General features: G+C 42.3%; 1 protein-coding gene across 1 annotated transcript; it reads right to left on the reverse strand.

Annotated features, from left to right (window-relative positions):
• Positions 1-126: 126 nt before the first annotated feature.
• Positions 127-8,974, reverse strand: lrpap1 (low density lipoprotein receptor-related protein associated protein 1). The gene is made up of 8 exons (XM_054779759.1): positions 8,715-8,974; positions 8,203-8,347; positions 6,712-6,842; positions 4,118-4,238; positions 1,828-1,983; positions 1,441-1,523; positions 530-706; positions 127-444 (listed from the first exon to the last, which is right to left on the reverse strand). Exons 1-8 carry the CDS (start codon positions 8,883-8,885, stop codon positions 376-378), a joined length of 1,053 nt encoding a protein of 350 aa, XP_054635734.1. The 5' UTR covers positions 8,886-8,974; the 3' UTR covers positions 127-375.
• Between the last annotated feature and the right edge of the window lie 16,641 nt (positions 8,975-25,615).

Below are 25,615 nucleotides of genomic sequence, written 5' to 3' on the forward strand. Positions count from 1 at the left end.
ACAGCCTGGGATACACTTACACAAGTTTATGGCCACTGGCTGGAGGTTTGATGCCACATTTTCATGCAGCTAATGCGTACTAGATCAACATGTACAGTAGGCCTACTATTAAAAGATATACATGCATTGAAATCGTACCACAACTAATCATTTATTCCAAAAAATGAGCAGGTTTACAAAGAAATCTTATAGTATATACACAAACAACTGGTAATTCATTTCAAATGGACAAGAAATCAACAAGCAAACTCTCGATAAGTAGAAAAACATTCTTTTTACAGTGCCTCAACTGAGCTGGAACAGGAGAGGAAGCAGGCAGGACTTAGTTGAGTTCTTTGATCCTTCACTGGCACGTTAACATTCGGCAGAGGGTCCTCACAGCTCGTTGTGGGCAAGACCCTGACGAGAGATCTTGCTGTGCAAGTCCTGCATGTGCTTCTTCATCTGCAACGAAGACACAGTCACTTTCTCCCTCCTACTCCATTTCATTAGATCACCAACACAGAAGATACACTGCCATCAATGTTACCTTGTATCCCATCTCCCTGGTCTTCTCGGCCAGTGTGTTGTACTTTTCCTGGTTCCTCTTGATGTGCTGTTTGTCTCCTAAAGCCTCCACGTGTTGCAGCTTCTGGTGGGAAAGCTCCAGCTGCTCCTGATAGTGGCTGTGCTTCTCCACCTTGGTCTCAAAGTGATGCAGCTCCTCCTAAATGGACGAGGCAGTGACCAAGCAGAACTGTAAATGGATGCGATGTGGGAAAGCATTCTGTGTTCTTGTGAACTACACTACACCTAACAAAAGAACTAATTGAAAACAACAGCACATTTTTGACATAATAGGACCCTCGCCTGCATGTGTCCCCACATTCATTCATGCAAATTTGCCACACGGATGTTGAAAACACACACCTCTGTCCAGGCTACTCAGCACAACATGGCTAAAGTAACGATTTTTTACAATTTGTAATAATAATGGAATACAGGTGGTCCTCGGGTAACGTACAGGTTCCGTTGCTAGACCGGGATATAAGTCGGTGCAAGCCGGATCTTATCCTAAGTCACTCACACTGTACACAGGAAGAACATAAAATACGGAAACAAAAACACTAAATAGAAGAATTAAGTGAGCCAGTGATAAAACAATACTGTTGCTTTCATAGGCACAGATCCGTTAACTTGCTCGGATACTGTAGTGACCTGGCAGTGATGCGTGAACGACTACACGACGACTGAATGACTGTTACAGATGTACGTAGGACTTCATGATAGTACGGTCTTCAGCTGGTCTCTATGGAAAAATGTATTTTGAAATTAGAACAAACTGGAAGTGGACCAGCATCGCAGAACGACACTGGACGTTCCTCTGCAGTCAGATAGAAAATATGTGTGCCCACAAACAAGTAGATAAGAGCAGTGTGTCAGAAGAGATGTAAAGGCTACCTTGAGGGAATCCAGCTCATCTTGGCTGAGGTTGGCTCTCTTGGCAGCCTCCCACAGTTCGATCACACGAGGCTCCCGAAATTCTACAGAGGGAGCAGCGACAGAGTTGAAAAGTGCTCGCGTTTAAATCTTAGCATTGAAATGTAATGAAAGTGCACAAACGATAAAGCTTGACAGACAAAAGAGACAAAAGGGGCAGCAGCAGGGACGCAACAGGGGAAGAACACGAGACGAACAAGAGGAGTTAAATGAGTCGCGTTAAATCCGCAGCGAGGAATTTACTGACATGCTTTCACTGAGACGTGCACATAAGAGATTAGCATCTCCTCATCCCATGTGATTTCTACTATTGATATGCAGAGTGTGTGGGGGTGTGTTTGCCCTTACCGCTGTCCTCCGTGAAGCCCTCGTGGCTGAGCTTACGGAGGCGCTCGAAGCCTTGGTTGAGGTCTCTCATCTTGTGCTTCAGTTCTGTGTGCTTCTGCTGCACCTTCTGCTCTTTGGCATCACCCTCCAGGGGGGAGATCACGTTCTTGTGGATCTCTGGACGTCAAACAGGCACATGAGAACATGGTGGGGTAAGGTCAAGGGAATCATATGTGAGTGGATGATGAAGACACAAAGAGGAAGCGGGATGAAGACAGCCATGTGTTTTATAGAAATTAGCAGTAGTTATGAAAGAACAACACACACTTGAATTAACACACAATATTGTACAAGTGTACCTAATGAAGTGACTAACGTGTGTGTATAAAATCATACACACCACGTTTAATTCACAAAAGAAGTGGGCCAATTTGACACCTTAGCGGAGTAAGAAAATCGGGACTAAATGCACATTTCCTTCCACCACTTACGACAGACATGCTGTAGGGGGTGCTCATTTTCCGCATAAGCCAATGTTTCCATCATTAACAGCCTTCCCCCCCCCCTCCATGACAGAAAAAATGTGAAGCCCGTCAATCATTCTGACAGATGACACCACCAGAGGCAAAGTTCCATCAGAGATGTGCCACTCGCGCTAAAGGGAGCTCACGCTGTTTCTTTCTCCCCCTCTCTGTGAAGCAAATGCTTGCAGGATCAAGAAATCCTGGTGTGAGAACGTTAATGACCTGTGATCATGGCCCTGGAAGAACAAATGTACCAAAAGTGGCGCTTTCCGTCCGCAGTGCGGCTGCATGAGCTCAGCACAGAGAGATTAAAAACACAATATCACCTTCCTACAGAAACAAGTCCTTGGGGACGCGTGGTTGCAAAATAACTGCGATGTCACCTAAATCTGCTTTGTGAGAGTTACTTTCCGTATTACATCACATTAGGTCGTACAAGTTCGGTGGGCAGCTTTGCACAGGGAGGAGTCTGCACAAGATCACACCATCTTTACTTCAAACGAATGGTGCCAAGAGATAAGGGCCTTTTTTACAAGCCTCTCTCAACCAATGGATAACTACCAGTGTTTCCGGCCTGCTACTAATAAATCTGGACTACTACAGATAAATTCAGCACTTTTTTTTGCCGCTATGTGTTTGCCCTCGCTCACAAACACATTTCAATGGGTGTGTTTGTGAGGCTCTGTATAGTAGATGGCATCATGACCGCTTCTTAACACACCTTATATGTGTGACAGTGGTCATCCAGTGCGGTACAGCCCAGCGCACGGCCAGGCTCGATCCCCCGACCACACATCCCCACTGACTGGGAGCTGAGCACACTAGCCAATAGGCTAAAAGCCCAGGCTTCCAACCCACTGACCAATGTGGCTCTTAAGTCGTCGGGTGTGAGGTTTACTTAACGTACTACGGCTCGACTACAGTGCCGGTGAGCTGGCATCTGTTCATTCACACTTGGTCACGCATTATAATGCCCCCCCCAAACACCACAGGTAGATTGCAGTCCTGTGGGAAACACTGGCTACCTATGCTGGTCGAGCTCAGCTAACCCCAGCACGGTTCATGTCCTTATATCGTGTCCTTTTTGATAACTCCATCTCTAAATCCAATAACTACAAAAGAGAAGTGAAAGCATAGAGGAAATGAAGCAAGACAGACAGAGATGGAGGTGGAGGTGGGGTGGGGTGTGGGGGTGGATGCAGACTCCCTCCCAGGCAACCTGTGATTGGCTCAACATTTAAGTGCATCTGACAAGCAGAAAAATACCTGCGGCAGGTTCAAGAGACAGGCAGCAGTGCCGAGCTCTAACAGAAAGGTTCTGTCACAAAACAGGCGGGAAGCGTCAGTCAAAGCCGAAGGAAACGGGCTGGTCGCAGCACTAAACACAGTGCCATGTGTCAGCTCGGCTTATGGCTCACAGCTTGATGTGATGTAACGGCCATGGAGTGTGTTGTGCTGGGTGACCGACCACATGCACAGTCTCCGCGTTACAGCAAAAGACTTGATACACCGCCTCAGCCACTATGACACTGACGCCCCAGTTCCTCTTCGGAAATGGCTGTCATGGCTACAAAATGAAAATGTCTCTAGTTGGATTTGAATATGCAAATGTAAACGCTTGGACACTGTCCTGGGCTGTGATAAAGAAGCATCATTACGTCTGTAGACATAAAAACATTCAGTGGGGAGCATTAAGGCAACAACTTAGTGGAGGCTGACAACAAGAGAGAGTGTACTTAATATGGCTGCTATCACAGCAGTGAGGACGAAGCGGTTTCAAGGCTCACCTTCTGTCCTGCTGACAGTGTCCATCAGGATGTTGTACTCGTGGATCTTGTCCTTGTGGTGCTGGAACTCTCTCTTCAGGCTCCGCAGCTCTTCCTCTGAGAACTTTCCTGAGCTTTGAGCCTGGTCGTATCAGAAATGAAACCCTCGTAAGTGAAGTAATCGCTGGTGTTATGAAGGTATTGTCTGTGTACTTCACAGGGTAATGCTACGGGGAGAGAACTACACTTGTAACTGTGGTAACTGTGGTAACAATAAACAGTGAAACTCCCTCAGTTTGGTAGGATTGCCAGTGATGAAATATGAACTACAAAGCTGGAAATTGAACTTACTAGCGTGTGTTCCACTGTAATTATACGAAGTCAGTGTTTCACATAAATTCATTTCCACAAATAGATTTGGCGCTACATGTTCGCCCTTGCTCAAAAACACACTATACAGTTGTATAGTGGCTCCAATATCGCCCCCTCGTGGTTTCTTGTGTAGTATGCTGGTAACTACTAGGCGTCAGTAATGTTACATTGATGAGACATCACCTGCATTAAGTCAACCTTCAAACCTTTTATTAGGTATAGAATAAATCAATTGGAGGCTAACTCGTAAGATCGGTAGATTGCTACAGAATTGTTAAAGCGGCGGCTGTCTCTTGTGTGTCAGACTTTACGTCCATGTATGGCGGATTAATGTTAGAATGGCTGTCCTGGATATCAATCAAGTGACAAACATCATAGTGAGGATGGACGATAGGCTGATGTCGATCTTTTTTTTTAATGCCATGTAATCGAACCACTTTACGTTCTAGATACTACAACAACAAGGAACTTTCCCAATGCTAACGGCGAGTTATTATGTCAAATGATTGCTTATTGTCCTACTCTATTAGGTAATATGAGAACAAAGGTGACTTATAGGGATGTCATTTCATGTCTAAAGGGCTCTAATAATGTTAACAACCATTTAACAATGCACGTAATTGGGATTCACCTATTCCGCCTACAAGGCCCTCTAAAAAACCTCCAAAAACCCCAACAATGTTTCATATACATGTTGTAACCACGTAGTAACAGGCACATTGATGATACCCTTGTGGTCATTTTAAGCATTACCGGAACTTCTTTCCTGGGTGCATTGAGTTCACAGAGCGTATAGCAACTAACGCTACTTCCGCCAACAACAACAGCAGCAAAGAGAACGAATTCTGTGTTTGCTATGGCAGACTTTGTGAAAGCTGCCAACTACTACAAGTACTTTGGGGCAAATGAGGATCCAGTACTTTATCGTTTTTAGCCTGAATATACGGAGGGTAAGCCACAGGTTTTGGAAGCTGAGCGGGCAAGAAGAGAGGTGAAACGTCGTAGCAGATAAGGGCCGAGAGAGTCGGAACCGGCACGACTTGTTGATGTAAATGTGGAGCTTGCATGCTGACAAAAATCAAGTGCTTCTGCTGCACCGAGTGGCTCAGAGTGCTACCATCAGCGGAATGGTTTTGTGTATCTGGTAAGGAGGACACTGCTCCAAGAGACTGCATCACAACAAAGAATTGTTAGTGCTAACTAACCCTGCAGTGGTAGAATTTTTTTTCCACCTACCACAAAATTAACTGGTAAAGATGCACCAGGCCAGCTGGAGTAAGTCACCATGATATTGATTCTGATACATGGAGCACATAATTCTTGATATCACAGCTATGCGCAGTCGATGTAGTCGTGTCACTAAACCAGAAAGGTACTTCTTTGGCGTTAGCTCCTACAATAACAATGTCACTGTAGCTTGGTTAATATGCAGGTCACGGCATTGGAGGTCTTTTATAGGCGGAATAGGAGAATCCCATTCACGTGCATTTTTTGTGAAAAATGGCATGCACGAGCCAGCTATGTAGAACGCACAGAAAAGGGAAAAGACATGTTATTGGCTCACATACGGATGGTGGATGATGTGTAAAATAAAAAAAAAAGTGAAGTTTCCTGCCAGAGAATAAGAAGACGTAGCAGGAGAGAACTTAATGACTTTGTCTCTACATTGAGCAAGTTTCCAGAAACCTCTAGATTCTGTTTTTCAAAAAAGCGACGAGTGACAAATTTTTCTGGTGACAAATCCTATTAGACACTTTTGGAGACGAACACGAAGGGATGTATGTGTCTAAACCAACAGCCGGTGGTGCTGTGAATCTCGCCAGCTCCCAATCTCAGTCTTGCTCGTGACAGGAAAAAAAAACACACAAAAAGAAGCGAGAAAACAAAGTTCATTTACATTTCTAAATACTTCATGTTTGCTTTGCATTTTATGTTTTTTGCTCGCGTCACCATGAAAAGTACATGCGCATGCGTCACGGCTGATGATGCAAATTAGACAATGATGTCATCACGCTCTCATCACAAATACATTGCAGTCCTGTGGGAAACACTGTAAGTGAACTCAATTTCATTTTTGACTTATTTCATATTTGCTTAATTATATATTTTATTATGCCCAACTCTTGCATACATCTCATGAGGCATCACAAGACAAACGGACACCAGCTTTACACAAAAAATAGGAACTCCAGATGGTGTAAAACTGTATGCAGCTTGCAAACGTCCCAAACACCAATACACACCTTGTTCCAAAGTTTGTCCAGCTTGGGATCATCAAATATGTCGCCGTCTTTGATTTCATGGTCCTTTAGAGAGTTGCTCTCCAGGAGTCTTGTGTCTCTTTTGCCATCCATTCCATACTTGGCCAGAATTACTGTCCAACACAGACAAGTTTAAGGAAGATCGACTACTAATGTAGTGGTTGAGTGATCGTCTGTGATGGCTCTACATGATGATGGACAATAGTATTAGGACACCTGGCCATTACGCCTATGAGAAATAAAAAAAAAAAGAAGATAATAGAGTTGATCACCCCTTTTCTGTTAACTTCCACTCTGCTGTGAAAACCTACAAGATTTCGGAATGTGTTTGTGGGAAATTTGGTCCATTTATCCAGAAGAACATTTGTGAAGTCCCTGATGGTGGACCTGAGAGAGGGGCTGCTGGCTTACCATCTCTATTCATTTGAAAATAAGTAAAGAAATGCAAACTTTACTTTGCTACTAACTCCAAAATGCATTTAAAAAGAGGGGAAAAATAACTGACATTCTCTTCAACATCCAAACTGCCAGGATGCCCATCAAAAAGCCCCCGAAAGAAACTAATTGAAGCTGATTAAATGCATGACTCTTTCCAGGAGAGCTAAACGGTGATGCTGCTCACACTTGGCAACACGCAGTGTAAAGGCATCGTACTATGGAGCGTTCAGCAGCAACACGATGTTGGACTTGGCTCTGTCCTGATGATTCTGCACCAGCTAACTGTTGCTGCAGCAGCTGATTCAGCACCACAATACTTGGTGCAGTGTTACTCATCAACCATTTAAGTGTCACGCACACAAGCTGCGATCCTCATCATCAGGTCGCAAAGGATCCCTGAAGCTACGTACACTCATTTACTTTTCAAACACTTTACGGATTCAGTGACAAAGTGACAAGCCCAGACTGCCTCTGCTGGAAGTGCTAATTAATTATTCAGTTCGAGTCATGTCATATGTAATTTCATGAAGTGTGCGTGAATATTAACCATCTTTAGCACACACCTCTGTCACGCCATGCGATATGGAAGAACGCAACAACAAAGCTAAACATGTCACTGCATCATCATTACTGACTGTAGCTGGTCAGTACGCTACGGGTATATTATATTGTTTACTGATTAAAAAACTGAACCTGGCCGCTCTCTAAAGAGAAGATACAAAGAACCAACAACATGGACTGCATCAGCTGAGTATTCCGTGATTATGGTTATACATCTATACATGACCGGGTCGCCTGTAGTTTTACGTGACACCCATCCATCCCCCTTTTTAATATCCACTTGTGGTGACATGACAGCATCTTACCTTCTGACAAAACCAGTCAACTAAACATAGCTTGCAGTAGTGAGTAAGTGCATGTTTCAAGATGTAATGCTTAGTCCTACTTTTTCAAAATAGGGTCTGATCAGAGTAGTGTAACTAACGACCTACATTAACATTCACTTCAATGTGAATTCTGCAGCCAGAGACTCACCATTGAAATTACGGCGAATTTGGGCCTCTTTCTCTCCGTTTTCATCCAGGCCCTCCACTTTCATCTTCTTCCAGTGCAGCTCATCTTTCTCCTGGATTTTCAGGTCACTGTGCAGCTCGGCTTGCTTCACAGGGGACAACTGCATCTGTTAAAACACACAAGACAACATTAGTCCGAGTGTATATTTCATTGAATTGCTGTATTATTATCATCTAATCAAAAAATGCATGCCTAAAAGCATGCATGTTAGGTTCATGTTAGGTGTCAGGTTGCCCATGTGTGTAGATATGAGTGTGAATGATCCACACGTCCAGTCAGGGTTTATCTTGCCTCTCCCCTGCTGGGATAGGCTCCTGCTCACCCGTGACCCTGGACAGGATAAGCTGAAGAAAATGACTGAATGAACTCGGGTATTTGCAAAGGTTTTAATCCCTTGCCGTACATATGCTAATGCATCAGCTAGGCTATGTCTGAGCCACACAATATTTTTTTACATTAAATTACAGACATACCCGTAGGGCCTTGTTCCACACTTGGTTCAGCTTCGAAATCCTGAATTCCACTGCCTGGTCATCATCGCCGCCCACCTTCGGCTCGTTCAACTCCCGAGAGTATTTCCCGGCCATTACCCCCGTACCGAGACAAACAACAAATAAATACAATCCTTTCATTTTAAAAAACATTTGTTAACTGGCTAACAATACAGCTAAATAGTACAGACGACAGGGCTTCGCTTGTGTTTTGCCCAACTGGACACCATACGTCACGTGAGCAAAGGGGTTTTTTAGTTCCGTGTTAGTTGCATTGTGGGACGAGTAGTCTCATTCCTGTAAAATACAGTGTAATTACTTCCAACATGGCCATTTTAAACTACAAGTCCTAGCAGGCAGCGCAATGTCGTTGCCAGGGAGCGGAGACTGCCGAACTGAGAGCAAATAGAAATCCTCCACGCTTCATAGTTTGACACCGCTCACATCTCCACCTCTATTAAAGTTGTGGCCGGGAGGTTTCACAATAATAAATCATGTAATTGGCAGGATTGTAACAGTCATTGTAATTTAGGAAATACAATTTGACATCAAATGTATTTCCCTGTTTGCAATATAAAGCCTGTGGGATATTTTATTTTGCGTTTTCACAGAGAAAATGAGAAATGAGAAATTATGTGAACAACTGATAAAACAACTAGAATTACAAATTATTTTTCCATCCAGCAAATTGAATAGTGTGTCTATAGTTTGTCAAAGAAGAAATTCATCCACCCATAGTGTCATTGGGGTCACAGATGAGCTGGAGCCTACTCATCCTAGCTGGCGGAGGCAGGATACACCCTGGAATGCCAATCACAGGCACATGCTGTATATACAAACAATTCATTCACACTTACAATCACACCTAGGGACAGTTTGAAGTCTTCAATTAACCTAACTATATACACAACAATATTTGTAGTGCTTTCCTTGCATAGAACAATGAGGAAAAAAATCTATACGGTGGAATGAAGACAAATACTTTCTTCAATAAATTATATTTGTGTTTGTTTCCACATTTAGGGGGCAGATATAGTTATTCATCATTCATTTATACTGCTGTACACCTCCCTGCAACCGCTGTACCTGTTCAGCTTTGCGGGTAAGGAATCAAAAGCCTATTAAACTTGAGGGAGTGCGAGAGGTCTGGGGTACAGTCAAAGGAAAATACTGTATTAATATGATTTTCAAGCTTCACTGCCAGTAAATGTCATTCAACTGAAGAGTATGCCGGGGAATCAGCAGGAAAAGACCATGAGAACTGATGAGAGTAACCTAACAAATGAAAGTAGCATGCTATCATAAATCAGAAAATGTATTTATTACAAACCTGGCAATCAATATGAGATAGTACAAGTGTTAATAAAAGTCCATTGATCCCTTATTTAATGCTGTTAGGCAATGCAGGTTAGTTTGTGAAACAGCATAAAGGCTATGTTCACACTGCAGGTCAATTTTTTTTGCTCGTATGTGAACCACATCTGATTTTTTCATGTCAGTGTGAACAATACAAAAAAAAAACATCCTGATGATCCCCAAAACCTTTGGGGAAATACTCTGGGGTCTGACGAGACAAAAGGTGACATTTTTGGAATGTGTGTGTCCCATTACGGCTACCGTAAAAATAACGCCACATTTCAGAAAAAGAACATCAAACCACCAGTAAAATATGTTGGTGGTAGTGTGATGGTATGTTTTGCTGCTTCAGGGCCTGGAAGACTTGCTGTGATAAATGGAACCATAAATTCTTCCGTCTACCAAAAAATCCTGAAAGAGATCCAGCCACGTGTTTGTGACCTCAAGCTGAAACCAACTCGGGTTCTGCAGAAGGACAATGATCCAAAACATACCGGCAAGTCCACCTCTGAATGGCTGAAGAAAAACAAAATGAAAACTTTGAAGTGGCCTAGTCAAAGTCCTGACCTGAATCCTATTGAGATGCTGTGGCATGACCTTAAGAAGCGGGTCATGCTGGAAAGCCCTCCAATGTGGCTGAATTACAACAATTCTGCAAAGATGAGTGGGCCAAAATTCTCCTGACTGCGACATCCACCCACATGTCACAGCACGTTCTCCACAAACTCCAAAATCTTGCCCTCTTTCGTCTTAATCTTGATCATTTGGTTAAGAAAATGTTAACTCCCGTCGCACAAAATCCTTGAAATGACCACAGATATGCCAAGGAGAGCACAAATTGAGGCAATGTTTACTTCCGTAAGCACACAGCAAAGCGTGTGACATCGTGCTTTTGCACATGCACGTCACTTGCCGAACGCTTTGGGTTCACATTTAAAACTCGCATTTTTTTTGGTAATGTGAACTAAATAAAAGATCGGGTTTTAGCAAGAAATCCGAATTGGACATTATACCGTGCAGTGTGAACGTTGCCGAAAAATGTATTAAGTGTCCTCTTCGGATGTCATCCTGCTCAGGGACAGGTCATAAAGAAACATACAGTGTGTCAAAAAGAACTGTAATGAGATGCATCACTTGAAGATTTCTGACCGTTACTGCAAAAGGTGATCTTCTACAGCAGTGTCCCCCATACATTCATTTATTTATGGCGGCCCGCGTCGTGACTGTTACAAATTTCCACACATTAAAAGTGAAAGACAGGAAGTCTTTCTTGCATCATGTGTTTACTCAGTCATGAAATCCAAGCTGTCACGATAAGCAAATGAGTGATTGGAGTTGAAATACGTAAACCAGGGGTGTCCCAAGTGTGGGCTGGGGGCCATTTTGTGGACCAAAAACACAACTAAAAAAACAACAAAAATGGAAAAATAGAGCAAAAAGGCACAGCGGGCAACCCGCCACCACAAATGGATTGCAGTCCTATGGAAAACACTACTGTGTCGGACACTCTAAAGCAGCAGGTTGGTCTAGTGTTCTACAACAGAAAATATGCTGAAACGGTATGAAACATATCACGTCCTCCTAAAGAAGACATTTTGTCACCTATAGTCTTCTGCAGTGCAGAATATCTCACAGTATGGGAAGTCTTGTGGTTATTTTCCACTTCAACCAGTATCACCACCTTCATTTATTTATCTCGGTTGAGTGACATCTTGTACAGCACTCCAGTTTGGGCTTTAACAAGCAAAAGTGTCTGCCTGACAGTTTGTACTGTGACAGCGCAGCACTTAATGAACACGTCTGCATTTAAGGACAGCCTGCTGGAATCGAAAAGGTGAAACACTGCTTTTGATATTCAGTCTCATGCTTTGACATACACGTAAACCCCTGTGAGCATGCTTGGAAACATTCAGTTAAATGAAATAATTATTAATATTAAACTATTATTAATTATGAAATGAATAACCAAACATTAGCCCTCGTTCAACATGTCTTCACATTTGATCAAGTTCGGTTATCTTATCATGGTATTGTGTCACTCCAGTCAGTGTAAGCTAATAACTATACTGTTAAATTCTTCTTCATAGAGGCAGAATTTTTGATAGTGTCTTGTTTTGCAGTGTATAATTTCAGTGACGTGCGGTCAGGGGAGGCAGGTGAGGGCAGAGTGTGAGCGAGTGATATATAAATTTAAAAAAAGTAACATAAAATAAATATTAATATTTGTCCATTGAAATTGGAGACTCTAAATTGTCCATAGGTATGAATGTGAGTGTGAATGGTTGTTTGTCTGTATTTGCCCTGCGATTGGCTGGCGACCAGTCAAGTGTGTACCTCGCCTCTCGACCAAAGATAACTGGGAAAGGCTCCAGCATACCCGCGACCCCAGCGAGGACAAGCGGTAGAGAAAATGGATGGATGGATTTGGCCACTGAATTATTAATGCGTAATAAATGCCTTTCCTGACTGATTCCAGTCATTTTTAACATTTTCTAAAGTAAAAATGGTTCAAATTGCACATTTCCTGATTAAATACAGGGCAGAAACTTAAAGTGAGGCTGCCACGAACGTTGGCAAGCCCTGCCCACCGTCTGAGTGGATTCATCAAAGGGGGTGGGGGTGTGCGTGAGCTGGAAGGTGCTTGTCACTGCCGTCCTTCCATACAGTTTTGACAACAGCAGCACCAGATGGAGAATGCAGCAACTCAAATGCAAGACATGTTTACGCTCTGCTGAATGAATGAATGAATGAATTTGACCGCCAAGATGGAGGATTGTAGAACCAAACTCACCAGGAGGTGATCAGTCTTCTAGTATCAGAACCTTTCCTGGAAAAGGATGGGAGGCACTTCATGTACAAATAAAGAGTAAGAACAAAAATGTTTTTCAGTTAATAAAAAAAAATAGTAAATTGGACTAAGAAGTATTTGAAAACTTTTTTTTTAACAAACGTGAATTATTCTGTTCTTTTTCTTGATATCCTTTTCGTCGGCAACCACCAACAAAGTCTGTGCCTCACCAGCCATGAACCTCACTGCACGTCACTGGTTTCCAGGCAACATGATTTAAATACACTCCTGATCAGATGAATAAAGTAATAAAAGAACATGCAAAGACCCTCCGCCTAAATAAACGTAAATATTCTCTACTCCATCCTTGTGGAATGAGTCAGCATGACTCATTAGTAATGTCACTGCTTCCAAAGGGAAACATCTAGAGAGTTATTTGGCGTTATATTGCATTTGATGAGTTGGACGCTTGCACAATTACTGTATGTCATGCTAGCAAATAGTGTGTTGAGTCGGAAGTTTGTAAAAAGAATTATTTTCTGAAGGGCGTCTGCTGCACTGTGGCGTGACATAAACCATGTTTGTTGACAGTTTTGTTTTGGAAAGAATTGCGCTATCGTATGAGAGCACTGAGCATGAGGGCAAAGACGGGGCGAAAGGAAAATAAGAAAATACTGAAAGGGAAAGAAACAAGATATTGAGACGGATATTGAGCCAGCTTGTGTTTTATTAGCAGCAGCGCTGTGCAAGGGACAGCCATAATAGAATAAAAGATATATTCAATCACTGGCCATGAACAAACACAGTCATTAAGACCAAGTGATTGCAATAAATTAGCTTTGATCATCTTATTTCCTGTGCTAATGTAACTGCAGGGAACAACAGAGGCAGACAACACATTAGGTTAGGAGTTAAGCTTAACTCAAATAAACTTTTTACTTTCAGTAAAAAAGACTCGAAAAATGTTAGGAATAGCTTGGAGTCAGAGCAAACACATTGTAAATGAAAAAATGTATATCTAACAACTGCAGATCTCTCAAGAATTGATGTTCGCCTGCTATTTATATTCATTTTATTATCATTCTTATTTTGGCAGCGGCCATTATTTCTGTGTTCGGTGAGTTCATTCATTCAACATATTGAAAAGATATCTGCCAGAACTATTAGTTTAAACACAACAAATAAACAACAAATACGAAGCACGGTTGCCTTTTGTGTCAGTCAGAAATCTTCTTTCCCAGAGGAAAGCTCCTTCACCTCCAGGTGAAGGAGTGGAACGTTTCCACGGAAACATGATTTAATAGAATATCCAGCACTTCTAGCAGCCTGCTGCAGGATATGATGCTGCTGTTTTTTAACAGTAAGTGGCTCTTACCACCACCACAATGAATACGAAAGATGTGACTGAAGTGTAGACTTTCAGCTTTGATTTAAAAGGTTTCATAAAAATACATCCATCCATCCATCCATCTTCTTCCACTTATCCGAGTTTGGGTCGCAGGGGCAATAGCCCAGACTTCCCTCTCCCTGGCTGCTTCTGCCCTGACGGAATGTTCGCTGTCGGATACGTGATGGACAGTTGGGGGAAGTGGAAGGTCATGTGCCTGGCGTTTCTTTCCGTGGAAGACCTAGAAGACGTCTGCCAAATCGGAACCGTGATAACAGGTCTGTTGCTGGATTAGGCACTGCCCTGGTGTATCGCGGAATTCGTAAGGCAGAAGCAGCGGTTCAACGCAGCCCACAGCTGATGAACATGGTGGGTAAAGCCGTTAGCACTCTGACTCTGACTGTGAATCACAACAGGCAGAACATCTTGGAGATCTTGGAGAAGCTTTGCAAAGGCAGTTGGATCGATTGATAGACCAGAATGGACAAACAGAGTAAGCGAGGTCTATTGGAATGTGGTTACTCGCACAAAACCCAAACAATCTACTTAATCTGCATTTCGGCCTCCCCCCCTCGGCAGCTGCCTATCCAAGGTCGCTGCTCGAACAACAACTCCTCCAGAGATTGCTGCAGTGAGATGCTCTGACCCCTCCTTCTCTTCTCCATGGACACCTGCTGTTGTCATTGCCTGGGCCCACTCAAGGCTGTCTCCACGGCAATTGCTGTGTTATCGCGATGACATCTCACGGACTGAGGCTCCAAGTTTGGGAAATAGGCGGGGCGAACTTTTGCCGGCCTACGCACACATGCCTCCAAGGACACTCTCATTCATGCACATACGCATCCCTAAGGCCTCCTACCCGTCAGACGTGACCTGAACACCTCCCCAGGGAGGCGCCCGGGAGGCATCCTGATCAGATGTCCGAGCCACCTCATCTGGCTCCTCTCAGTGTGTAGCAGCGGTTCTACTCTGAATTTTTCCCTGATTGACAGTGAGGGAGAGGCTCACAAAAAAAACAGAACACAAAAATGCAGGATTTACCATTTAAGAATTATACATTTTCAGCGGTTCAATAGTTTTGGGAAAATGAACGTAATTGTAAGTAAAACCATGATTTTTAATACAGTGGAACCTTGGTTAGTGTCATTAATCCATTCCAGAAGGCCAGACTCAAACCGAAACATACTCTCACCAAATAAATAGAAATAATGCCAATCCAATTAATCCATTCATACTTCCAAAAATGTTAACACAAAACACGTTTTTTTTTAAAGTAGTTTTACTATTATCTCTTCAGTAAATGAAAAGCATGCTCTATTGTCTTGGGATCAGGCCACCAACTTGAACAATATTCCATTTGCGTATTAGCCTTGAAAGATGTATTATCGTTTTATATTTGATTTGATTTGTGAAACCTCTTCAATTAAAGCCGAAAGTCTACAATTCACTCAAATTTGTTGGTTGTTTTATGTCACAATCAGGGCTGTGCGTTCATGGCTGTTGAGGCACTGACTCCTTTAGTTTGCTTTTTTTATGTTACAGTACATTGTCACACTCCCTCCTTGTGTGAGGGTTCTCTGTCGCCTTGGTATCTAGACTGTTCCAAAACATGGCAAGACATCCTATCCTTTGCCAGGAAGAGTTCTGACGTTCTTGTTGTAAAAGTCTGATCACCTTCTAGTAAGGTTGGTGATATAATCGTCCATCTTGCCAAGTCAAATTCATTCATTCATTCTGCAGCGCATAAAAATATCTTGCATCTTACTTGCCACTCTCAGCTGGTGCTGCTGGGTTTTCCTCTGTATGGAAGGACGGCAGCGACAAGCACCTTCCAGCTCACGCATGCAATGATGTCACATTTGCCTTAAAGACATTACACAAGCTGTAGAAAGCCGTCGTGTTGAATAAATGTTTCTACAACATGATATTATTGGCAACATGCTGACAAAACTGACTAGAAACTGCCATGATCCAACCATTGAGTGCACTCAGACGGTAGGTAGGGCTTGCACACTAAGCCAATCACAACAGCTTCATCTTCGGTTTCTGTCATATATTTGATCAGGAAATGTGCAAATTCAACATTTTTTACTTAGGAAAGGGTTAAAAACAAAAAACAAAACAAACAGCGCACAGAAAATCCCTTTGGAATTAGGGATGCCCAATAATATCAGCCAACCGATATTATCGCCCTAAGACTGGCATAAAAATGTAATATCGGTCAATATCGGTATCAGGATTTTTCCCTATAATGAAAGCCGATAAACATTCCATTCCATTTTCCTCCGCTTATTAGGGACCGGATCGGGCAGCAGTCTTAATAGGGAAGCCCAGACTGCGCGGTCCCCAACCACCTCCTCCAGCTCCACCGGGAGGACACCAAGACGTTCCCAGGCCAGCTGTGAGACATCCCCCCAGCATGTCCTAGGTCTTCCCCGGGGCCTTCTCCTGGCTGGGCATGCCCGAAACACCTCACCAGGGAGGCGTCCGGGAGGCATCCGGACTAGATGCCCGAGCCACCTCAGCTAGCTCCTCTCGATGTGAAGGAGCAGCGGCTCTACTCTGAGCTCCTCCCGGATGACCGAGCTCCTCACCCTATCTCTTAGGTATCTCAATCCCACTGATAACAAACATAATTCTGTATATTGGCCTATGAGCTCCCGTATTTTCTGGCTGGCAAATGACCTCATCAAACCGCCTCTCAAGTGTGTAAACAACCGTGGGTGGCTAGTAGCAAATTAGCTCGCTCCTTCCATTCCATCCATCCATTTCTATGCTCATTATCCTCACTAGTATGAATGTTACAATTCCCGGAAGTAAGCAACGGTAAAATCTGACATTGTGTGTGTGCGCTGGATTAGGAGAGTCTCTGGAGACGTCCGTGAAAATGCTGCTTGTTCATATGATATCGGGTGTATCTTCATTCATATACATGTTTGTTAGGTAGATTACTTCTTCCTCTTCAATTTCATATCGGATTTATACTGAGTGTTGGACCACCTCGACTCATACGGCGGCCTCACGTTAAGTCCAACTTTAAGCCTTTCAAACTCATGGATGACTTGTAACGCCTGTCAATCTAATATGTCCAATGTCCACAAACGTAATAAACCACAAACACAAACACATTTTTAAATTCCACCTCTTAGCAGTAATCCCTTTAAGAATGCATGAATGCTCTTTTTCCCTCTGCAGAATCATAGCAAAGAGGGCGAGGAAGAGGAAATAGAGAAGAATAAACATCAACTGACAAACATCACGAACACTCTACCGCAAATCAACGAGTCACTGGCAGAGTACTACATGTGCATCACCATTAAATAAATCAGGAATAACAAATAAATCGACTTCAGGGGCAGGCTTTGCTCGTCTGCTAGGGGCTCGTCTGCTCTGGGAGGAGGGGCGGTGCCTTGTTTGAGGGTCAGGTTGTGAAGCATGGAGCAAGATGATATGGCCTGCGCTGGACAGGCACAGCCATAGCTGTTCTACCACTAGGTTTTGTGTGTACGCATGGTAAGAGAAGACCGTATGAATAAACACAAAACGAGTGACCGCATCTCGGCCGGACGTGGGATACCGGGGCCTCACCCTGGAGCCAGGCCTGGGGGAGGGGCTCGCGGGCGAATGCCTGGTTGTCGGGCCCTTAGTCGTGGGCCCCGGCCGGGTCCACACTGTTTACAGTTGGGACGGGGGCCGGCTGACCTCGACTGAGGATATAGTCGGATGGTGGAAGGAATACTTTGAGGCCCTTCTCAATCCCACTCACATACCGTCCATAGAGGAAGAAGAGTCTGAGGACACAAACGCGGATAGTTCCATCACCGTGGCCGAGGTATCTGGGGTAGTCAAAACACTCCCCTGTGGCAAAGCGCCGGGAGTGGACGAGTTTCGCCCTGAATTCCTCAAGGCTGTGGATGTTGAGGGACTGTATTGGCTGACATGTCTCTTCAACATTGCATGGAAGTCGGGAACAGAAACCCTGAATTGGCAGACGGGGGTGGTGGTCCCCCTTTTCAAGAAGGACGACCGGAGGGTGTGTTCCAACAATAGATGGCTTCCCTCCGGGTTGGGAATGAGGTCCTGCCCCAGGTGGAGGTGACACGTTATCATACAATTTAAAGACAAGGGTAAAAACAATGCCATTCAATTTCTTTTCTAAGGGCATGTAAATCGCCGATGGAGGGGGTCCCCATATAAAATCTTGCCCAAGGCACCACTTTGGGTAGAGCTTGCTCTGGATAAAATAAATCACTGACCCGCAAGATAATACACATGCTTCTAACAGCATGTGTGATATTACGTCCTTTGTCACAGTCAGTTTAAAATGATTTAAAAGGGATCATTCACACGTGCAGTCACACTTATCGCGTTTTTATTTCTTTTAGCAGTCGTAACCTCAAAGCACTACTGTAAACTCTACACTGAATAATACATGTAATCTATTTAGCTGTTTTCTTTTTCAAGGTCCTGGCAAGCACAGCCGGTGAATGACTTTGTTATTGCTGAGGGCAACCATCTATTGAACAGCCCCATGAATTGAACTCAAATGAAAGGTGAACCCCATTCAACTGCGTTGAGTCCAGCAAGGGACAGGTTTTAACCTGTAATCGAGTGTCAGTTTTTGTGTGTGAACCTCCTGAAGTCAATGATGTTGTGCTAGTGTGCGTCACTTCATAAGTTATTCACATCAGGTGATTCTCATTTGCAGTAAAGCTTCGCACGAGCAATGACCTGTGATAAAATGTTTATTAGCGCTTACATCATGCTGCACCGCATTCCTTGGCCTGGTTGATGTTGACTGTATGATCTAAGAAAATACTCAAACTATTAAATAAATAATTTCACAAGGAAGTGAACATTGCACATAGGTATGTACAACAACATTGATATTTGTGGACCAGAGCCCCAGGGAGATTTATTTTAGGTTCCACAAAGATGATGTTGAGCAAAAGAACACAAAATGCAAAGTCAGTATGAAAACTGTGGTAACCACCCAAAGCACATTATGGAAATGGAGCGTTCTTGGGGCTTTTTGGAGGGTTTTTCAGAAGGCTTTATAGGAGGAATAGGTGCGTCCCATTACGTGCATTATATTTCATTGAAAGTAATGTGTGCCAGTTGGTCAATAAATCAACAAAAAGCAGTTATTTTGCATTTCCTGCAATTATTTTCAGATGGCAAGGATATATAGTGGTCGGGGATTTATTGTTATCGAGGTAAAACTGGCCAATTTATCGTGATATTGATTTGAGGTCATATCAGCCAGCTCTACTTTGGAATTGATTTTGCTTACTAACTGTCTTATTGGCCGTGTATAAACTGTAGCACAACTCCATTTTAACTCCTCTCGAAAAAACAGTGGTACCTCAGTTCATGTCTATGTTAGAGGGTTTTTCAGTTAACATCCCAAATTTTTGCTAAAATTTTGCCTTGGGTTTGCCCGCTTGTTCAGCGTCCAAAATACCGTCCGGGTTGTTTATGCCGCCATCTTGGATCACGCTCCCAAGACGAAGTCTTGTGATACTTGCAAGTGCTCAGTGCAATGCACTGTGGGCCGTGGGCACCATTTCAGGACAACGCCATTTGTTTATATCAGAGTTGGTACGCTAGAGGGAGATACACGACGTGACAAACACATGGACCTCACAAAAGAAAAGGCGAGACAAGGGTGCAAGACCTCCGAATTTTACAACTTCAAGAGAAGACCGGCGTCACTTCAGAGGTATGTAAATGTGACCGAGTGACATGCGGTACACGCATACACATCTACTCTGGTTCCCGTATAACAGACTATCAACCCGGCAGCGCATCAAGGGTGATACTCGGTCTTTCTGTCGGTCTCATTTTACATCCATAACACTCAGTTCTTGTTCCAACAACAAAACATTAAACAGCAAGGTACATGTTTATTGGTTCTAGAATGTTGATATTTAGTTTGATACCTTTTTTTTTTACATTTTTGAAAATTGTGGTTGCAGCAGAATAATGTGTTTATTTTGTGTTATTTTGTTAACTGATGGTTTTGTGGGGGGTTTTCCAGCATAGGTAAAAGTGATGTTAAATGTTCAGTGGTCCATTCATTTGTCATTTGCAATTATTCTTGCATAATTTTCTGCATGTAAAACTATAATTATTGTCTATAAAATTTGTTTTGTGTGAACATTTTTGAGTGTCTGGGACGAATTCACTGGATTTTCATGATATTCTATGGGAAATTTTGCTTTGTCAGAGTCCATTTTGGTTTGAGTCGGACTTTCTAGAACGGATGAATGACATTAACCAAGGCGCCATCGTATAAACATCTGAAAACACATTAACTGGCTTTCATGCGCATTTTAGCCAATCAGAAGCATGAAAAAGTTACCACAACTGATATTATCTTTAAACTCAGCCCACACTTGCATGGAGTCCAGGAAATATCGTGAATGTTTTTCCCCTGTGCGTATTACAAGGTGCACGTGCATCTACTGGTGCCCAGAAGGAAACACCTGTAAGTAGTGATGTGTAATACTGTAACAGTGATTTTGTTTTGGTTTTCTTCATAAAGTTCATGCTGGTATTGGCGATACCGATCCAATACCAATATTTTATGCAAATTCACTTAATGTGTCTGGTAAATTTTAGACAGTGGTGCATTTCATATCATAGCATAAAGAATACAAGACATTTATTAATTTATTGATTTAAAAAAAGTAATAATTACTTAAATTCATTTATTTAATAATTTATTTTAAACCCTGAAGTGTTTTGAGGTAGCGGGGTGATTTACCATATAGCCAAGGTAATATGCAACAGAAAAAACAGAGGACACAATCATATAAAATATGTGAAAATGGTATTTTAAACAAATTAAAAAAGGACGTAAGTAAAGTAAAGGAATAAAACCCTTCAAATAAATGATTTATTCACAATTCACACATGACTCCGTTTCAACAGACAAACGTTTCAGATCAACAGTACCTCCAGTATCGCCGATACCAGCCTGAATTTTACTCAGAATTGGACCGGAAGCAAAATCAGTAGTATCGCACATCATTTCTGAGCATTGTGCTGCTGTGCTTACGCATTATGCACTTACGCTGGCGGGAAAAGTAGTTCCAACTAAACGCGTATCATTTAGACAAGATCTCAATAATGAATTACTTTCCATTGTGTTCCTGTTCATGATATACATTACCTGAACTGACTGAAGTATCAAAAGTATCGATATTTAGATTTGAGAATCGATTTTAGAGCATGAAGAGCTGGTATCGGAAGTGTTTAGATTTTAGTATCGATCCGCACAGCACTACCCGTAAGTCAATAACTACATGTTGTGTTGTTAAATAAGGTTAACATGAAATAATGGTGCACATTTTTATGACACAAACACAAAAGCTCAGTTTTACGCGTGCACACACAAACACTGAAGACGGACTTGGTGAAAATCTCCATCCACCCTGGCCGGAGTTTTCCAAAAGCTCTCTTTTTAAGGACAAAAACGATGGCCTCACTGTATCACCACTCCCTCCCCCACAACACAAAACCACCAACACCAATAGTTTCCATTGGGAAACACTATCTTTGTATCCATGCTTTACGACCAGTGATCTTAATGCATTCACTCAATGGGGAGAAATGGAATACGGGATTTTTTTTAATTGATATAATCTTATGGGGGCAATGTTTCTGCTTTTGCTGAAGTGTTTGTGTGCTTGTGCATGTGAGGCAATGAATTCAATATTCATTAAAAGCTGACAGTCTGCTGACCTTCCTCCCTATTTCCTCCCTCCCTGAGCCCATACTTCATTTGATTCAATACAAGATGCTTATCCTCAAAGCAAACGTTCGTTTACAGATCTATTCCCTTATGATATTGTTTGGATAAACAGAAAGAGGAGGCAGTAAATATCAGTTGCATCAGGTGATTGGAATAGAGAAGACATATTCCTCAGACAATACAGGCAAAATAAAAGAGGTTAAATAGTAAGGGACAGTGACGTGCGGCGAGGTTCATGGCTGGCGAGGCACTGATTGAGTTTTTGAAATGTTAATACAGGATGCTCATTAAGAGGATAACCAAAAAAAGAAGATCTTTTCAAATTGTTTTCAGATATTTCTTAGTCCCATTTATTTATGAACTTAAAACAATTGTGTTCTTACCTTTTATCCCTATATGAAGTACATGCCACTTTTCCTTCTTCAGGAAAAGTGCTGTTACTTTGTTGTAAAAGTCTGATCACCTCCTGGTGAGCCTGGGTACACAATCCTCCATCTTCATGCAATTCATGCATTCATTCAGCAGAGCGTAAGAATATCTTGGATTTGACTTGTTTTTTAAAATTACATGCACTTGTATACCATGACCATTTAGGTCCCATCTATTCATGTACACTATGAGCTACTGTCTCTCATTTTGACTGGTATTAAAGGAGCTGAAGACAAGACCTTTGAGTCTTGTATACATTTTCCTTTTTGCTCATATAACAAAATGACAACAAATCAAAATCTTCTGCAGTGCAGTGAATAGCGAGATCAATTTAGAGCAGCCCCAAACCAGACAAGTCCAGGATGGTCCTTCTTAAAGAATGTCTTTGTCGTAAAAGTGTGATTTTTAAAAGGCCAACTGTGGCCCAAAGTCTGTCTGTCTGAACCCAACAGTAAAAAGGTGTCTTTGCTTGTTAACTGAGAGACCCATCTTCTGGTGTTCAACTAAACGCAGCAAGCAGACGGATAGGCAGCAAGGATCTCTGACATGTTAACTCACTCCTGATTGCATTCCTGATGCAGACGGGCAATGACCTTATGGGGAATAGACAACTTCCCAAAATACTGTAAATATTTGTATCATGAATAAAAAAGGGACTAGATAAAATAGATAACTAGATATATACCCTGATAGCAAGTTGACATTGAAACAGTGTTGAATCTACATTGAAGTCTCAAGATTAGATCACTGAATCCTTGGATTCCAATGTTAATTTAGTGTCAGTTTTGCATTGTATCATTGTATCCAACATTGTATCAAACCACAGATCAACACAATTTCAACTGTATTCCAACTAATGTGAACATTGAAACAATGTTGAAATGTTGAAAAAACAATGTGGTTTCAATGATATTTCAGTGACAATACCAGAAGAAATATTTAATGCATTTCATTAAAATCCTGCTTTATCTAGAGTCAGGATGTCTCTAGATATGTCTCTAGATGTCTCTTATCTAGCTTAATAGATACTGTATGTGGTTTCATCTCATAACAGAAACATAACAGAAATCAGACAGGTTTTATTTCATTTCAATCATTGGCAAACCTAAACCTTCCTGTCCAGTCTGGCTATAATGGAACCACTTTTTCCCTGCTTGAGCAAAAGCATCATCGTTCATTGCAGTAACGAGCTGTTGGTTGAGTGCATCTGAAACTAAAGCGCAAAACAAAACAAAAATAAAAACATAACATACTCTCCAGTGTGAGCAACTTACAGTATGTGTGCGTAATGTGTCAATGCTGAAGTTTTTCAAGTTTTCAACTTCCTGGTCATGAAATTGTATTAAACTGGAAAGTGAGTGCCACTGTACCTTGAACTGGGTCCAGAGATGCGTAAGACCTTTCCGAACCTAGGTGACACGCTGGTTGACAAACTGAGGTTTGATGAGATGTGTCAGGGTGACTAGCGGCATGCCTGAGTGGTGTTGATTCATCTGAAAAGTGGATATGAATGTTGGTCACTTCATTTATGGTGGGCTTCTTCCACATGGTATTTGCAAAAGATGAACCTATGCTGTTACATTAGACAGTTTAGAACACTTATATGAAGGCGGTGGAGATATAGAAATCTGTTGACCTGAAAAAGGCACCCAAATGTTGACGTGCTTACTCAGTCACATGACATGCACCAGGTTATTCATCATGCATGGTCGCTCCAAGCTACAAAATATGACTTGATTGGCAATTTTCTTAAATATGTGCATAACTTAAACCTCCAGGTTGAGCTCCAGTTCTGGACATCTTTTTTGACTTTTTCTTTCAAGATTCATCTGGAAAGAAAAACCATACCATGTGTGGGGAAAAAATATTGAGTTGTGTAAATAATGTAGTCTGGACTGAAGAGGTCTTACCATCGTGACAGGAGTCTGACTGGAACCTCCTTGGGTGTCTACACTGCCAGGATGGAGAGATGTTTGTGTCATCCTCCGTCTCTGCACTTGAGGAGTCCATCAGCTGCAGACATTTTGGATCCGTTTAAGTGAAGGAATCTATGTAAAGAGCCAGTAGCAGAACAAAGCAATATTTCCACACAGAGAAAACATGCTAAATACAGTGGTGTTAAAAAGTGTTTGCCCCCTTCCTGATTTCATATTTTTTGTTTGTCAGACTTAAATCTTTCAGCTCATCAAACAAATTTAAATGTTAGTCAGTGACAATACAACTGAACACAAAATGCAGTTTTTATTCTTGAGGGAGAAAACAATCCAAACCTACATAGCCCTGTGTGAAAAAGGGATTGCCCCCTAAACCTAATAACCACCTGGGCCACCCTTAGCAGCAACAACTGCAATCAAGCGTTTGCCATAACTTGCAATGAGTTTCTTAAAGCGCTGAGGAGGAATTTTAGCCCACTCATCTTTTTCGAGCATGAACCGCCTTTTTAAAGTCATGCCACAGCATCTCTATAGGATTCCAGTCAAGATTTTGACTAGGCCACTCCAAAGTCTTCATTTTGTTTTTCTTCAGCCATTCAGAGGTGGACTTGCTGGTGTGTTTTGGATCATTGTCCTGCTGCAGAACCCAAGTTGGTTTCAGCTTGAGGTCACGAACAGATGGTCAGACACTCTCCTTCAGGAGTTTTTGGTACACAGCAAAATTCATGGTTCCATTTATCACAGCAAGTCTTCCAGGTCGTGAAGCAGCAAAACAGCCCCAGACCATCACACTACCACCACCCTATATTACTGTTGGTATGATGTTCTTTTTCTGAAATGCGGCGTTACTTTTACTGCAGATGTAAAGGGACACACACCTTCCAAAAAGTTAAACTTTTGTCTCTCAGAGCACTGAGAGCACAGTATTTTTCCAAAGATCTCGGGGAACATTTTTTCTGGCAAAACTGAGATGAGCCTTAATGTTCTTTTTGTTCAGCAGTAGTTTTGGTCTTGGAACTCTGTCATGCAGGCTGCTTTCGCCCAGTGTCTTTCTTATGGTGGAGTCATGAGCACTGACCTTAACCGAAGCAAGAGAGGCCTGCAATTCTTTGGATGTTGTTGTGGGGTCTTTTGTGACCTCTTGGATGAGTCGTTGCCTCTCTCTTGGGATAATTTGGGTTGGACGGCCACTCCTGGGAAGGTTCACCACTGTTTCCATGTTTTCGTCAT

This window comes from Dunckerocampus dactyliophorus, chromosome 6, assembly GCF_027744805.1.
Source record: "Dunckerocampus dactyliophorus isolate RoL2022-P2 chromosome 6, RoL_Ddac_1.1, whole genome shotgun sequence".
In the NCBI taxonomy this organism is placed as follows: Eukaryota; Metazoa; Chordata; class Actinopteri; order Syngnathiformes; family Syngnathidae; genus Dunckerocampus; species Dunckerocampus dactyliophorus.

Coding starts and splice junctions, on each gene's coding strand:
- lrpap1 (XM_054779759.1), bottom strand. CDS start 8,885: ATGTTTTTTAAAATGAAAGGATTGTATTTATTTGTTGTTTGTCTCGGT. Junction 8,348..8,714: donor TGTGGAACAAGGCCCTACGG/GTATGTCTGTAA, acceptor GTGTTTTAACAG/ATGCAGTTGTCCCCTGTGAA. Junction 1,524..1,827: donor GGGCTTCACGGAGGACAGCG/GTAAGGGCAAAC, acceptor CTCCCTCTGTAG/AATTTCGGGAGCCTCGTGTG.